At 52.2% G+C, this 17,279-nt stretch overlaps 1 protein-coding gene across 1 annotated transcript in view; it reads right to left on the bottom strand.

Annotated features, from left to right (window-relative positions):
• Positions 1 to 17,279, bottom strand: part of FARP2 (FERM, ARH/RhoGEF and pleckstrin domain protein 2) — a gene marked incomplete at both ends in the record, with an annotated part of 117,693 nt that overhangs the window by 2,163 nt on the left and 98,251 nt on the right. Inside the window, 7 exons of the mRNA XM_080720054.1 lie at positions 202 to 284; positions 490 to 510; positions 6,070 to 6,159; positions 6,716 to 6,784; positions 8,376 to 8,506; positions 13,104 to 13,341; positions 16,218 to 16,299. Coding sequence (XP_080576180.1) covers positions 202 to 284; positions 490 to 510; positions 6,070 to 6,159; positions 6,716 to 6,784; positions 8,376 to 8,506; positions 13,104 to 13,341; positions 16,218 to 16,299 — 714 coding nt within the window. The remainder of the gene's footprint in view (positions 1 to 201; positions 285 to 489; positions 511 to 6,069; positions 6,160 to 6,715; positions 6,785 to 8,375; positions 8,507 to 13,103; positions 13,342 to 16,217; positions 16,300 to 17,279) is intronic.

Consider the following 17,279-nt stretch of genomic DNA (forward strand, 5'->3'; position numbering starts at 1 on the left):
CACCACATAGCCTGCTCGCTGGCCGTCTCCGTGAACCTGGGGCACAGGAGCAGCTCAGCAACACATGGCCAGTCTGCGGGCCACTGCAGTGGAGCCAAGCTGCGCGCCTGGAGGCTCCAGGGCGTCCTCAGCTCCTGAGCCAGCCATGCCCTGTGCTCAGGCCTGCTCGGGACGGGGAGGCCGAGTCGCCGACGGCCGTACCTGGCTGCCACCACAACGGTCCTCTGCGCTGCGTAAATGGTGAAGCAGTGGGGAGCAGACCTTTCGCTCTTGCATTCTTCCACCTGTGGGGGACAGGGGCTAGCACGGTGCTGCTGGGGCCCAGACCTGAGCAGCATAGGGTGATTGCCAGCAACACTGGGTGCAGCCAACTTGGAAGCTCTGCTGTCCAAGTGTGCGCCACTGCGGGGTGGACGGGGTGCGCTGGTGCCCCACACCATGGCAGCACCCCAGGTGGATGAGCTCTGGCTGGAGGCACCAAGTACTCACCGGGGGGTCCAGCACTATGAGCTGAAAATCAAAGGAGAAGACGTTACGGGTTTTCATGGCTAGAAGGGGAGCTGAAGTGGGCCGCGGCGGCGCACGCTTGCGATCCCAGCAGTTAGGAGGCTGAGAGGAGATGGCGGGTTCACAGCCAGCCTCAGCTCCTGAGGCCCTCTGCGACTCAGCGAGACCCTGCTTCAAAATGAAGAATAAAAGCTAGCCGGGCGTGGTGGGCACGCTTGTAATCCCAGTACTTGGGAGGCTGATGCAGGAGGATCGCGCAGGTTCGAAGCCAGCCTCAGCTATTTAGTGAAGCTCTCAGCAACTTATAGTGAGACCGTTTCCAAATAGGTCTGGGAGTATAGCCTACAAGTTGAAGGCCCCCTGGATTTCAAACACAGCACCACACACCAATAAAAAAGAAAGAAAGAATAAAAGCTAGCTGGGCATGGTGGGGTACGCTTGTAATCCCAGTACTTGGGAGGCTTATACAGGAGGATCAAATTTTGTGGCCAGCCTCAGCTACTCAGTGAGGACCTGTTTCAAAATAAAGAACAATAAAGCCAGCTGGGTATGGTGGGGCCTGCTTGTAATCCCAGCATTCGGGAGGCAGAGACTGGAGGATCGCAGTTCGAAGACAGCCTCAGCTATTTAGTGAGGCCCTTTGCAACTCAGACCCTGCTTCAAAAATAAAAGGACTAAGCCAGGCGTGGAGGTGCACACTTGTAATCTCTGCGCTTGGAAGGCTGAGACGGGGAACGCGCAGGTTTGAAGCCAGCTGAGGCTGGCTTAAGAGACTGTTTCCACATAAAAATGTTAAAAAATAGGTCTGGGAGTGTAGCCCATGGGAGTGTATACCAGAGGTAGAAGGGCTTCCAGGAACCCCAGTACCACCAAAAAAAGAAAAACAAAAAACAAAAAAACGGAGCTAGAGAGTGGGGTGTGGTGGTGCACGCTTGCTCCCAGCAATCGGGAGGCCGAGACCAGAGGATCATGATTCACGGACAGCCTCAGATACTTAGGCTCTCCGCAACTTTGTGAGACCCTGTTTCAAAACAAAGAATAAAAAATAAGCAGGGGATGTAACTTGTAGGTTGCCCCTGGGTTCCATCACCAGACCTGCAAAAAAAGGAAAAAAAGGAGCTAGATGCCCAACATGGCAGCACTTGCTTGTAATCTTAGCACTTGGGAGGCTGAGACAGGAGGATTACAGGTTCATGGCCAGCCTCAGGTACGTAGTGAAGTCATCTATAACTTAGTGAGACCCTGTTTCAAAATAAAGAATAAAATAGGGCTAAGGGTGTAGTTTGGAGGTAGAATGGCCCTGGGTTCAATCCTCAGTGCCACACACACACACACACACACACACACACACACACACACACACACAAGAATAAAAAAGGTAGGGGGAGTTGACTCACTCAAACCTGGTGCCAAGCCCTAGCCATGTGGATGCCACAAGAAGTGGGTGCAGAAGGGCCTCAGAAGTGGTATGATGCAACTATGCCAGGTAGCCGTGACCAAGTGAAACCTAAGAGCACACGCACTTCATCCCAGGACCCGGCAAAGCCGGCTTGGAGCCAAGGGTGGTGCACTGGTAGCTGGTGTCTGCAGCTTGTCCTGTCAGAAGTCAACAAGGAGAAGCAATAACTTCTCTACTGTGTACGCCTTTTCTAAAACCCAGCATTTCTGTTATTATCATTGGTGCTGGGGACTGAAGTCAAGGCATTTTTACCTCTGAGCCAGACCTCAGCCCTACTTTTACTTGGCAACAGGTTCTCACCACATTGCTGAAAACCTCACTAATAGCTGAGGCTGGATTCAAACCTTCAATCCTATCTCAGCTTCCCACCGTGCCCAGCAACATTTCTGTTGTTTCTGACAGTACCACTGAAGAAACAGAAGGAAACCACATTAACATCGTCTTCCCAAGCCAAGAGTGTCCCATCATGAACAGGGCACACAACGTCATTCCTAGGACCAGCCAGTTACAGGTAACACACACCACAGCACCCCTGCACAGGGCCCCAAGACACTGACCACTGAGCTTCACACTGGACAGAAAAGATCCGAATCAACTCAACTAATAGCCATTAGAATGGGGTCTCCATGCCGAGCGTAGGGGCGCACACTTACAATCCCCGTGCTTGGGAGGCTGAGACAGGAGGATCGCACAGGTTCAAAGCCAGCCTCAGCTACTTAGTGAGGCTCTCAGCAACTTAATGACACCCTGTTTCCAAATAAAATAGAAAATAGGTCTGGGAGTGTAGCCCATAGGTAGAAAAGCCCCTGGGTTCCACCCCCAGTACCACACACACACACACACACACACACACACACGAAAAGAAAAAAAAAATGGGGTCTCCATGTCAGTCTTCCCTGAGTTAATATGTAAGACTTAATGTGATTTCAGTTAAAATTTAAGGTGTTTTGGAAGAAATTTGTCCAAATGACTACAAGTCTACTTGGAAGAGTTAAATGCTTGAGAGTAGCCAAGAACAGCATTTTTTTTTTGGGGGGGGGTACTAGAAGTTGACCTAGGGGTGCTCTACCTTTGAGCTATACCCCCAGCCCTTTAAAAATATTTTTGGGGTATCAAACAGGGTCTCACTTAGTAGGCTGTTGAAAGTCTTGCTAAGTTGCTGAGGCTGATCTCAGAACCTGAGATTTTCCTGTATCCCAAGTACATCCCAAGGGATGCACCGCCACGCCCACCTCAAAAACATCTTTTTTTTTTTTTTCTTTTCTTTCTATACTGGGGATGGAACCCAGGGGGCATTCTACCGCCAAGGTACACTCCCAGGCAGATTTTTTTTATTCTTTATTTTGAAACAGGGTCTCTCTGAGTTGCAGAGGCCCTCACTAAGTAGCTGAGGCTGGCTGCAAACTGTGATCCCCCTTTCTCAGCCTCCAGAATGCTGGGATTACAAGTGTGTGCCACCACGCCCGGCTTAAAAAACATCTTTAAAAGGACAAGTATGGCCTGAGACATAGTCCGCACATGGTGACTATCTCATGCACACTACTAACAGTATGGGTGAAGCTGGGGCAAGGGGACCGAGCGGGTTGCCAGAGAGAAGATGAAGGTCTTCATGTGATATGGCAGCCCTGGAGAGCAGTAAGAAGAGGACAGGAGAAAGCTAAAGGTCCCAGCCAATAGCACCACCGGCTCTAAGAGGGGCAAAGCCTGGAGAGGGCAGCCCAGTCTTGGCACAGGGGGTCCTGGCCCAGGGGACTGGTGCCCTGGGAGGGGGGTTTGTCTAAATCCTCTGTTCCAGAGTGAGACAAGCACACCCTGTCAGGACAGAGTTTATGTTGTACAAGTTAAGACCAAACTGCAGACAAAGTATAAAGACAATTGCTAAACCAGGTGTGGTGCACACTTGTGATCCCAGTACTCGGGAGGCTGAGATGGGAAGATGGCAGGTTTGCAGCCAGCCTCAGTTACTTAGTGAGGCCTCTACAGCTAAGTGAGACCCTGTTTCAAAATAAAGAATAAGCCAGGCATGGTGACACATGCTTGTAATCCCAGCATTTGGGAGGCTGAGACAGGATTGCAGCCAGCCTCAGCTACTACTTAGGCCCTTTGCAACTCAGTGAGATCCCGTTTCAAAATAAAGAATAAAAAATATGGCTGGAGGAGTAGCTCAGAGGTAGAATGCCCCTCTATCCCCCAGTACTGCAAAAAAAAAAAAAAAGGAAAAAAAAAAGAAAGAAAGAAAGAAAGAAAGAGAAGAAAAAAGAAAAAAATAGGACTGGGCATATAGCTCAGAGGTAGAATGCCCAAGTTCAATCCCCAGTACTGAAAAAAAAAAAGACAACTGCTAATAGGTGAAAGTGTGAGCTGACCAGAGTGGCTAGCAATCTTACCAAAGCTTTCACAAGCAGGCCCAAAGCTCGCAGACCAACAGAAGCTGGGGCAGCGACCCCTGAGCAGGAGAGGGAGCCAGGAGGCAGAGCTGCTCCGCCCACTTGCCACCCTGCTCACCAGCTGAAGCGATGTAAGATCAACATCTGTAAATTCTGTTTCCTGGCACTGGGGCTTGAAACGGACGTGCACTACCACTGAGCTACATCTTGAGCCCTCTTTATTCTTTATTTGACACAGGTCTGGCCATGTTGCCCAGGCGGCTTCCCAAGTAACTGGGGTCACAGGGGTGAACACCACCCGGTGGGTAGAGCCCTGTCCCCTAAGGCTGGGGGCAGAGGAGCGCTTCAGAGCCTGTCAGGTAGCAGGTGGCCAGAAGCCCAAGTGTGAGCCCGTGTAGGCCGTCCCGGTGGTGAGACCTGGAGGCCATGAGGCACCACCCCCATGGGTGCCCAGGGGCTCTTATCATCGGAAGCCGGCCTTGGTGTGTGTCTAGCAGCAGGTGGGCCCTCAGCACACTGGGCTGGCCCCCTGCTGCCCGCCCCCGCTGCATGGCGAATCCCCGTGGGAAGCTGGTCCTGGTGACTCACCTCCGAGCACAGACACTGGCAGAAGGGGTCACAGCTTTGAGAGGCTTTTACCTTACATTTCAGCTATTTTTTCTGTGATAAAGTATGGTTTCGTTTGTTTGGTGGTACTTAAGATTGAACCCAGAGGCATTCTACCTCCAAGTCATACTCCCATCCCAATTTTATTTCTTATTTGGAATCAGGGTCTCACTAAGTTGCCAAGGCTGGCTTTGAACCTGTGATCCTCCTGTCTCAGCCTCCCAAGTACTAGGATTATAAAGTATGTTTTAAAAGTAAAGTCCTAAACAGTGGGCCCAGGCCCAGTAGTGGAGATGGGGCCACTGGAGCCGTGCTTGCTGAGACAGCGTCTGAATGGAGTCCGTGGACCCTGCCTGGAGGCAGCTTCATTGGCAGGAGGCTGAGGAGAGGAAGGTGCTGGGCAGAGCCCTGGCAAGGAGCCCAGGGCAGAGGACGGCCACAGAGCACATGCCCACGGCACAACACCAAACCCGGCCTCCACCACCACACTCCCAGGCAAGCCCTGCCAAGAGCCTCCGACCCACAGAGGTCTCCACCACTTAAACAGCTTTCAGTGGCCACAGGAGCACTGGCCCCAGGGCCATGACTGAGAAGTGGAGCACATTTAGATGGGAAACTCCGGCGCCCAGAAGACAAGGCGTCATTGTTCTCTGGCCAGCGCTGGCCACCAAGGCATGGGGCGTGGACAGCTTTGCCAGGGGCTCGAGCCCTAAGCAACTTGCGTCTGGCCTAGGGAGTAGACTTGGAGCCTGTGACTTGGAAGGGTGGGATTCCAGGCCTGGGCGGGAGGGCGGCTAAGCCACTGGCTGGCTGAGGTTCACACACACACACACACACACACACACACACACACACACACACACACACACTGTAGGTGTGGAGGTCCCTGGCCGCCTAGGCCCACTCTGAGCAGGGATCACGACAGATCTGCAAAGGGCCTGCTGACCTGGAGGGCCACCACTGGCTGGGGATGGGCGGTCTGAGGTCCAGAGGGCAGCAGCCATGAAGGGCTGGAATAGAACAAGAAAAGCCCAGCATGCGCCTGGCCAGCAAGGCCCACCACTGGGGATGCCCAGCTTGGAGCCCACGGGCGGGCTGGATGCCACTCACCAGCATGCCCCGGAGCGGAAGGAGGCCCCGGATCCGGAAGTGGCTGCTCCCCGAGACGCCTCTGCTTGTGTACAGCAACATATCTGAGAACTGGGGGACGGTGAGGGTTAGACGCGTGTACCGTGAGTGCATGACCACGTCTTGGTGGCACCACAGGGATCCCAGCAGATGCCAGTGGCCGCTTGTGGTCACCAGACATGCAGTCGCTGGAGATTTTGGCAAAAGGGGCTTTTATTCCATTGATTTGATCCATTTTGGGCCAGAGGTATGTGGTAACCATGTGGTCAGCAGGCCTGGTGGGCAGCACTAGCCCCACCAGCCAGGCCCAGGGTTCAGCCTGCGCTGCCCAGCTGCCTCCGCAGCCAGCACCCAGCTGTATGTGGAAGCCCTGACTGTGTGCAGGCCCTCCCTTGTGCCCACAAGGGAGCCTGGGGGTGACCAAAGCCAATGCCCCTGGGCTGTCAGAACGTCCCTGCACACAAGTGCCTGGGCGGACGCCTCGACCTTCGGGCTTCTGCCCCCTGCGCCAGGTGCCAAGGCTCCTGCTGCCCCACAAGAGCACTGCCCCAGCTCTGGGTGGCTGAGGCTGCTGGCACGGTGGTTCCTGCCAGGGAGTATGGCCCACACAGCCAGGGTGGGCACCTACCAGGAAGAACATCCTCTGCTGCAGGCCCCTCCTGGTGAGCGTGTGAAGGCAGCCCTCTCGGATGAACTCCTGAAAGATAGGTGTGCCCTCAGCACCGCACACGCGAGCCAGGCCAGCGTTTCCCAGGCCCACACACACCCAGCATCCCAAGTACTGGGAATACAGGCATGCGCCACCACACCTGGTTTCTGCTATGCAATTTTTAAACTTTTTTTATGTTGACAGTACTGAGTTCAAAACAAAAGGCGTTGGTGACAGAAAGAATACAGTCAACAGACATACAGATTCATGAAAAAGAGACAAACCTAAACAAACAGCTTCGCTATGACTTCTGAGGCATAAGCAACTAGAGAAAATTCAACGTCATCAAAAACTTTCATATCACCAGAGTGGGAGAAAATATTTGCAAATCATATTCCGTAAGGATCTAGTGTGCGGGATAGCCAAAGAACTCTTGAAACTCAGCACAGGTCATTGTTGGCCTGTCGAGTTAAGGGTTCTCCAGATAATCTGATTAAAAAAAGGCAAGGGATGTGAAGAGACATCTCTCCAAAGAAGGCGTACATCAGCCAGACAGCACGAGAAGGCGATCGACATTACTAGCCACCAGGGAAATACAAATCCTGACCGTGTGCTGCATGACTTCACCCCAGCAAGAGAGCCTGAGGAGGGAAGACAGGTGAGGTGTGGGGACCAGGGCCGTCCCGTGCTGCTGTGGGAACGCAAAGGGGCGCGCTCACTCTGGAGAACCGTCTGTGGTTCTCGAAAGCACAAACACAGAGGAACCGTATGCCCAGGATTTACAACATAAGCTCACAACTGGGCATGCTGGGCACGCCATGACCCCAGCATTTGGGAGCTGAGACAGGAGGATCCCGGTTTGCGGACGGCCTCAGCTACTTAGGCCCTTTGCAGCTCAGTGAGCCTGTTTCAAAATAAAGAATAAAAAATAGGGCTGAGGTGTAGCTCGGAGGTAGAATGCCCCCGGGTTCCCTCCCCAGCACCACACACACAAAAGTATGAAGAAAAAGCCAGACAAGAAGGGCCACAGAGGCAACTCCATTCCTGTGAGGTGCCCAGGAGAGGAGCTCCCAGAGAGAGGAGGCAGCTCCGCAGGGCAGGGCGCGGGGAGGCGTGTGGACCCCGCTTGTCCTCACAGCAGCCAGCCCGAGCTGCACCCGCCTCCCTTCCTGAGTGAGCCCGGCTGCTTCTTAGGCCGTTTCCCAGCACACTTTAAACAAGACCATTCAGGCGGGATGTGGAGCGTAGGACAGGACCCTGGCTCCTCATGCCTGGAACGTGTCCCACATCTGAACTGGCCCGAGGGAAACCAGGTGCTTTCTGGCTTGGGTGAAGTCACTTTTGTCCTGGTCATTATATGAACACCCCCCGCCCCCGACCCAAGGCCTCCCTGTCCCAGGACCTTGCTCTGTGCCACCTGAGGTCGGATCCCCCACGCTGGCCTTCCAGGAGCAGGGAGTGGTCACTAGTCACCCCTGCTGCTGGGAGGTCTCCTGCATCTGAGGGCTTCATCCTGGGATGCTAAAGAGGCTCTGATTAGAGGCGTGGCGCCTACCCCATGACTGCACTAAGAACCACTGAACCGCACGCCGTAGAAGAGTGAAAACCAGCTGGACCCTCCTGGAGCACGGCCACTCACCCTCCCTGGAGCGATGAGGTCCTCCACGCCCACCAGGTCCCGCTGCAGCTCCGCCAGCTTCTGCAGGTTTTGCAGGCGAACCAGGCAGTGCTGGAGCACCCCAGTCACCTCTGTGATGGCCTCCAGGGCATCTGCAGATGCGGACAGGCCCTCAGTCCAGACCCCAGCAGTGGCGTGGACAGCCCCTCTACCCACCCTGTGTGCAGGAACCAGCAGTTTGCTTGTTTGTTTGTTTGTTTGTTTGATACTTAAACCCAGGGGCATTCTACATCTGAGCTATACTTTATCAGATGTAGAATAAAATATATTTAAAAATAAAGTATATTTTATTTTTATCTTGGAATAGAGTCTCGCTAGAATGGTGAGAGTCTCACTACTTGCTAAGGCTATCCTCGAACCTGTGATCCTCTTGTGTCAGCCTCCCAAGAGCTGGGATTACAGGTGTGTACCACCACACCCTGCTACAAACCAACATTTTATCTTTTTATTTTTATTTTTTTGGTGGTACTGGGGATGGAACCCAAGGGCATTCTACATCTGGGCTATACCCCAGCCCTATTTTATTTTATTGAAACAAGATTATGCTAAGTTGCTGAGAGCCTCATAAAGTTGCTGAGGCTGGCTTTGAACCTGTGATCCTTCTATCTCAGCCTCCGAAGTCTTGGGATTACAGGCATGCACCACCACACCCAGCTTGGAACCAACATGTTAAAGGGAGGCTTTATTTATTTATTTATTTATTTATTTATTTATTTTTGTGGTACTGAGGGTTGAACTCAGGGGTGTTCTATGTCTGAGCTATACCTCTGGTTCTATTTTATTTATTTTTTGTGTGTGTGTGTGTGTGGTACTGGGGGTGGAACACAGGGGCTTTTCTACCTCCGGGCTATACTCCTAGACCTATTTTATATTTTATTTGGAAACAGGGTCTCACTAAGTTGCTGAGAGCCTCACTAAGTAGCTGAGGCTGGCTTTGAACCTGTGCGATCCTCCTGTCTCTGCCTCCCAAGTGCGGGGATTCCAAGTGTGCGCTACCACGCCCGGCTATTCTATTTTATTTTTTATTGGGTCTCACTAAGTTGCTGAGGCTGGCCAAAACTTGTGATCCTCTTATTTCAGCCTCCCAAGTACTGGGCTGACAGGCATGCACCACCATGCCTGGCTTAAAGGGTGGCTTTAGTTCCAGGCAAGTCCTGAGGGCCTCCTAGCAGGACTGCTGCCCACATCCACAGGCGCCTGAAGACGCCCCATAGATATCAGCCTGTTCACTTCAAGCTGCCTGCTGGCCGACACTTCAGTTCAGAAGAGGAAAAGCAGGTTTTGCGAATGAGGCAAAGTAGTGTTTGCTCTTTGCTGATGTGCTTTAAAGGATAAATGATCTGGACCTTTGAAGTCCGTGTAATTTTCTCATGGAACCAAGGAACTGGAGCAAATATAAGAAATGTGTCAGCCGGGCGTGGTGGCGCACGCTTGTAATTCCAGTGCTTGGGAGGCTGAGACTGGAGGATCGCACAGGTTCGAAGCCAGCCTCGGCTACTTAGTGAGGCCCTGTTTCCAAATAAATATAAAATAGGGGGAGGCTGAGACAGGAGGATCGTGGTTTGCAGACAGCCTCAGCTACTTAGTGAGGCCCTCTGCAACTTAGTGAGACCCTGTCTCATTATAAAGAATAAAAAATAGGGCAGGGGGCTGGGCGTGGTGGCGCACACTTGTAATCCCCGGGTTGGGAGGCTGAGACAGGAGGATCGCATGGGTTCGAAGCCAGCCTCAGCTACTCAGTGAGGCTCTCAGCAACTTAGTGAGACCCTGTTTCCAAATAAAATATAAAAAATGGGCCTGGGAGTAGAGCCTGGAGATAGAAAGCCTCTGGGTTCCACCCCCAGTACCTCCAAAAGAAACACACACACACACACACACACACACACACAAATAGGGCAGGGGGCTGGGCGTGGTGGCGCACACTTGTAATCCCAGCATTCGGGAGGCTGAGACCGGAGGATCACAGTTCGTGTAGTGAGGCCCTCTGCAACTAAATGAGACTCGGTTTCAAAATAAAGAATAAAAAATAGGGTAGGGTGTGCAGCTCGAATGCCCCTGGGTTCCATCCCCAGACCCACAAAAAGAAAAAAAAAAAAAATAGAGCAGGGAGTGTAGCTTGGAGGTCAAATGCCTCTGGGTTACACCCCCAGACCTGAAAAAAAAAAGTATAAAAAAAGTCTGGGAGTAAAGCTTAGAGGTAGAAAAGCCCCTGGGTTCCACTCCCAGTACCACAATAAATAAATAAATAAATAAATAAACAAATAAGAGATGTGTCATCAGGAAAGAAAACTCCTAAGACAAAGCGCATCGCAGACCCATGAGTGGCCTGCCAAACACGGAGCGGGCCCGCTGGGCTCCTCGGCACAGGAACGCATGACACTGGCTGACCTTTTTACCAGGGCCCCCTTCCTGCCTGGCCGCAGCCCCTGGGTCTCAGCCCGAGCCTGGCAGGTGTGAGCTGGCCCATCCCACGGCTGCTGCCCGGTTCCCCACACGGGATGCCCACAGCTGTCAGAGGAGAAGCAGGTAAGAGGAAAGCCCAGCGAGGGTCGCCGCTGACCATGAGGCTATCCCTTTGCAGAGGACACAAAGAAGTGCTGGGAAGAACTAGAGCACTGCTGTCACGGAGCTGAGGCCCGCACCCCGCCCGCACCCCAGGAGCCCTCCTCCCGGCACCTCGCCACCTCTGCGCGCTCTGCCCCGAGCTGACACCGAGCATGGCCCAGCTGTGCCTGGTCCTGGGACTGAACCAGACAGAAGCACAGTTCCTCCACCCTACACACCCAACCCTATTTTTTTTTTTTTTTGAGGTAATGGGGGTTGAACCCAGAGGCATTCTACCTCCCAGCTATACCCTAGTCCTATTTTTATTCTTTATTTTGAAACAGGATCTCACTAAGTTGCAGAGGGCCTCACTAAGTAGCTGAGGCTAGCCACGAGTCTGTGATCCTCCTGTCTCAGTCTCTCCTGGGATTATAAGTATGGCCACCACGCCAGGCGTGGTGACACAAGCTTGTAATCCCCGCGCTTGGGAGGCAGAGACAGGAGGATCGTGCAAGTTCGAAGCCAGCTGCGCGAGCTGGCTTAGGAGACCCTGTTTCCAAATAAAAATGTAAAAATAGGTCTGGGAGTGTAGCCCGGAGGTAGAAGGGCTTCCAGGAACCCCAGTACCACCAAAAATAAATAAATAAATAAATAAATAAATAAATAAATAAATAAATAAGTATGGCCACCACTCCTGGCTTTATTTTTTCTTTTGATACAGAGTCTTGCCGAGATGTGGAGGGTCTCCCTACATTTCTGAGGCTGGCTGTAAACCTTAGACTCTAGGCACGCACCATACCCATGGCAGGATGCACCTGGGCTCCATCCTCGCACTGCATAAAGAAAAAAAAAAAGAGCAAAGGGGAAGAGTGCCAGTTTCTTTACCAGTGCTGTGCGTAGCTGGGGGACCAGCCAGAAGAGAAGGCCACTGGCTGTCATCCTTTTTTTTTTTTTTTTTCGGTACTGGTGGTTGAACCTAGATGCATTCGACCTCTGAGCTATACCCCCTGCCCTATTTTTTATTCTTTATTTTGAAACAGGGTCTCACTGAGTTATGTAGGGCCTTACTAAGTAGCTGAGGTTGTCAATGAACCACAATCCTCCTTCCTGTCTCAGTCTCCCAAATGCTGAGATTACAAGCATGTGCCACCATGCCCAGCTATTTTTTATTTTTAAAAAAGAATCTCACTGAGTTGTGGAGGGCTTCACTAAGTAGCTGAGGCTAGCTGTGAACCTGGGATCCTCCTATCTCAGCCTCTCAAGTACTAGGATTATAAACATGCACCACCACACCCATATTTGTAATAACTATGATAAATTTACCTATAAACAAATTTTATGCACTAAGCTTATTTCCTATTGGTCAGTTTAAAAGGTTCCAATTTAGCTGGGCATGGTGGCACATGCTAATAATTCTAGTACTTGGGAGGTTGAGACAGGAGGATAGCAGGTTTGCGGCCAGCCTTAGCTACTTTGTGAGGCCTTTCAAAACTTAGTGAGACCCTGTTTCAAAATAAAGAATAAAATAGGTATCGATGTAGCTTGGAGGTAGAATGCTTCTGGGTTCAATCCCCAGCACTGCAAAAAAAAAAAAAAAAAAGTTCAGATTTTATTTTGTTTGTTTATTTATTTGCTTATTTATTTATTTTGCAGTACTGGGGATAGAACCCAGGTGCATTGTACCTCTGAGCCACACCCCCAATCCTTTCTTTTTTTTGTGTGTGTATTTTTATTTTTTTGAAGCAGGGTCTCACTGAGTTGCAAAGGGCCTTGCAGTAGCTGAGGCTGTCCGTGAACCGTGATCCTCCAGTCTCAGCCTCCCTAATGCTGGGATTAAAAGCATGAAGCATGTGCCACCAGGCCCGGCTTTTTTGTTCCTTTAATACAAATAAGAAATGCTGAAGTCAATCTATGTCAGAAACTACTAATGGGCTACCCTGGCTTGAAAATACTGGACTACAAGTTCCAGTAGTGGAACTGTGAGCAATGGAGCTCTGAGCTCAGACCAAGGCTTCTGGGATGGAAATACCCACAGGCGGCAGGTCCCTCTGGGGATGCTCGGCCACTGCACCCCATGCCCTGTGGCCTGGGGCCTGCCCTCCACCAGCTGGCCGCGCGGCCCACTGCCCAGCGGAGGCCACTCACCCAGGCAGTCGGCGCGGTCGGGGTGTCCGGGCGCGTGGTGCGCGCACAGCCGGCTCAGCAGCAGACGGTAGTGCACGAGGCGCTGGACGGGCTTCAGCAGGAAGGTGTTGAGGGGCAGGTAGCAGACCTTCTGGAGCTCGAAGTCCCTGTAGACGGCCTCCAGCTTCTGGCAGCGCTGGGCGGCCTTCTCCAGTTCCGCCAGGACCTCGGCGTGTCTTTGGAAGTAGCTGGTGAGGTCCTGTGGAGGCAGGGCGCTCCGTGGGAAGAGCCTGCCCAGCCCTAGCGCGGCCGGGCTCCTCCCTGCTGGTCAGCGCCAGCCTGCTGATGGGCCACGTGTCCCTGCGGCTAGTGACTGGGGCCTCCCCCCGGGTCCACAGGTGAAGAGTGGAGGCTAGGAGGCTGTGTCCGCCTCGTGGGACACACCGGCCCCGCGGAGCCCCACAGAGGAGGAGTAGACACACCTGACCTGGGGCCATTCTACTTCCAAACTACACCTCAGCCCTTTTTATTTTTCTTATTTTGAAATAGGGTCGCACAAAGCCAGGTAAATGCCTGTAATCCCTGTACTTGGGAGACTGAGATAGGACCATCGCAGGTTCAGGACAGCCTCATCAAGTAGTGAGACTCTCATCAACCTAGTGGGCCCTTTTTCAAAATAAAAATAAATAACCAGGCGTGGTGGCGCACACTCGTAATCCCAGCCTTCGGGAGGCTGAGGCCGGAGGATCGTGGTTCGCGGTCAGCCTCAGCTACTTAGTGAGACCTCTGCAACTCAGTGAGACCCGGTTTCACAGTAAAGAATAAAAAATAGGGCAGGGAGTGTAGCTCGGAGGTCAAATGTTCCTGGGTTCCATCCCCAGACCCGCAAAACAAACAAACAAACAAACAAACAGACAGGGTTGGGGGTGTAGCTCGGAGATCAAATGCCCCTGGGTTCCATCCCCAAACTCACAAAAAACCCCAAAACACCTGGCTTAGTGAAGCCAAACATGTCAGGGTAGGCAAGGTGGTGCCTAGGGTAGGTGCTATCTGAAGACACAGCAGAGCCGGCCTGAGACCCCTCGGGAATTCCAGGCATGCGTGTGGCCAGAGCCCGGTGGACTGCGGATGGCGGGATGGGAGCGGGTGGACAGTGGTCCAGCACCAGAGCTCAGGGCAGGCGGTGGCTTGCGCGCCGCGCCTGGGCTGCCACGCGCACGGGTGTGCGGGCGGGGCAGGTTCTTGCCGGGGTCTCTGTGGCGGGCAAGGCCCCTGAGCAGGGAGCGCGGGGCCTGCACCGTGGACCTGCACGGCGTGGGTCGTGAAGGGTCGCCTTGCTTCTCCCACAGCCGACTGGCCTCAGGAGGAGTGCGGCGCGCGTCACACGTCCACTTAGAGAGCACGCCCGTGCCACGACCAGCACGAGCCGGCAGCCAGGCGGAAGCAGCCGGTGCCCCTCACCCAGACACGGCGGGTTGCTTGGAAGGAGTGTTATTTTAAGGGGAACGCTGCTCTCGGCAAACAAAGTTCTGAGGGGAGTGCGTGTGTGTGTGTGTGTGTGTGTGTGTGTGTGTGTGTGTGTGTGTGTGTGTGTGTGTGTGGTGCTGGGGCTTGAACCCAGGGCCTCACACATCGAGACAGGTGCCCTGTTCCAAGGGGAGCCCTGTTCCGGGGACACTGTCCGGAGGGGGACTGTTCAGAAGACAGAGGCTCCACCCCAGGGAGGGAGCTCTGCTAGGGGAGCTGGCGGGGAGCCGGCTCTGAGGGAGGCTGTTCTGAGAGAACCCCTGTTTGGGGAACACTACTCTGAGGGGTGCTGCCTGAGAAGAATGGTGCTGAGGGAAACTCTGCTCTGCGGGAACACTGTTCTGGAAACACTGTTCTGAGGAGAATCTTTTTTATTTAATTTTTTTTTTTTTTTTTTTTTTTTTTTTTGCGGGTCTGGAGATGGAACCCAGGGGCATTCGATCTCCGAGCTACACCCTCTGCCCCCATTATTTTTTACTCTTTTTTTTTTTTTTTTTTTTGGTGGTACTGGGGTTCCTGGAAACCCTTCTACCTCTGGGCTACACTCCCAGACCTATTTTATACTTTTTTATTTGGAAACAGGGTCTCTTAAGCCAGAGAGGCTGGCTTCGAACCTGCATGATCCTCCTATCTCTGCCTCTCAAGTGCGGGGATTACAAGCGTGTGCCACCACGCCCAGCTTTTCTAATTCTTTATTTTGAAACAGGGTCTCACTGAGTTGCAAACGGCCTCACTAAGTAGCTGAGGCTGGTCACAAACCCCTATCCTCCTGTCTCAGCCTTCCAAATGCTGGGATTATAAGCGTGCGCCACCATGCCCGGCTTCCTATTTTATTCTTAATTTGAGGCAGGATCTCACTAATTTGCAGAGGGTCCACTAAGTTGCTGAGGTGGGCCATGAACCTGCAATCCTGCCTCAGCCTCCCAAGTACCGGGATTACAAGAGTGTGCCCCACGCCTGGCTCTTGGGGAATCCCATTCTGAAGGGACCCTGGTTCTGAGGGGAGCTCTGTTCTGGGCAACCTTGTTATGAAGGTTAATGTTCTGGAAAATGTTATTCTGAGGGGGAAGCAGTTATGAGGGGGATCTATTCTGGGGAACACTGTTCTGAGGAGAACTCTATTTTGGGAAGCTTTGTTCTGAGGAGATCCCGCCCTGAGGAGAGTGCTGCTCAGGGGAAGCTCTCCTGAGGGGAAATACGTTCTGAGGAGAACTCTGCTCTGGAGGAAGCTCCCTGAGGGGCACTGTCCTGAGAGGAGCCTTATTTTAAGCAATCTTGTTCTGAGGGGAGCCCTCTAAGGACTATGTGTTCTGAAGGTGGCCCTGTGCTGTGCAAGGCTGTTCTGAGGGGAAGGTTGCTCTAAAGAGAACCCCGTTTCAGAAACACTGTTCTGAGGGGAACAATGTGATAGAAAAAGATATTTTCAGGGGAATCCCATTCTGAGGAAAGTTTCCTGAAGGGAGCCCTGTTCTGACGAAGCCCTGTTTTGAGGGACGCCATTAGAGGGTCAGGCTGTTCTAGGAGAATGCAGCTCTAGAAAAAGCTGTTCTTTTAGGGAAACCAAAGCCTTCACGTTAGGCCTGGAGTCACGGCGCGAGCCTGCCCCACCTTGAGCTGACGCATGTTCCTGAGCAGGACGTCCCCAATCCGCCGGGGGTCACCTCCGGTGTGAGCGCTGGGAGGCCCTTCCCTGGAGGGGAGAGAACAGTGAGGTCCAGAGTCCGCTAACAGCACCATGACTTGATGGTAGCATGACGGCTGCCCTAGTCACAGTCATATGCAAGATGAGAAGCTGTGAGGTAGAAGGGCTTTTGAGAGAAACAATTATTACGTGTCTGGCCACTCTCTAAAAAGGATGGTAACCAGCCAAAAAAGGGGTCAGCTACTTTTTTTGTGTGTGGCACTTGGGATGGAACCAAACAGTTTTCTACCTGAGCTATATCCCCAGCCCTATTTTTATTCTTTATTTTTTATTAATTTTAAAAAATTATTTATTTAGCCGGGAGTGGTGGCGCACGCTTGTAATCCCCGCGCTTGGGAGGCGGAGACAGGAGGATCGCGCAGGTTCGAAGCCAGCAGTGCTGGCGTAAGAGACCCTGTTTCAAAAAAATATAAAATAGGTCTGGGAGTGTAGCCCGGAGGAAGAAGGGCTTCCAGGAACCCCAGTACCACCACAAAAAAAAAAAAAAGAAAAAAATTATTTATTTATTTATTTTTATTTATTTTTTTGGTGGTACTGGGGTGGAACCCAGAGGCTTTCTACTTCTGGGCTATACTCCCAGACCCATTTTATATTGTATTTGGAAACAGGGTCTCACTAAGTTGCTGAGAGCCTCACTAAGTAGCTGAGGCTGGCTTCGAACCTGTGCAATCCTCCTGTCTCAGCCTCCCAAGCGGGGGGATTACAAGTGTGCGCCACCACGCCCGGCTTATTTTATTTTATTTTTTGCAGGTCTGGGGATGAAAGCCAGGCACATTCAACCTCCGAGCTACACCCCTACCATATTTTTTTTTATTCTTTCTTTTTTTTAATTTATTTTTATTGGTGCATTGTAATCATACATCACATTGGAATACAAGACTTGAGAGGATATACAAGCACACATCATCCAATTAGCTCTCATCCAGCCCCCATCCCATTCTCTCCCCCTCCCTCGATCCCATGCTTGT

The sequence above is a fragment of the Muscardinus avellanarius genome (assembly GCF_963383645.1).
Source record: "Muscardinus avellanarius genome assembly, chromosome: 2".
Lineage (NCBI taxonomy): Eukaryota > Metazoa > Chordata > Mammalia > Rodentia > Gliridae > Muscardinus > Muscardinus avellanarius.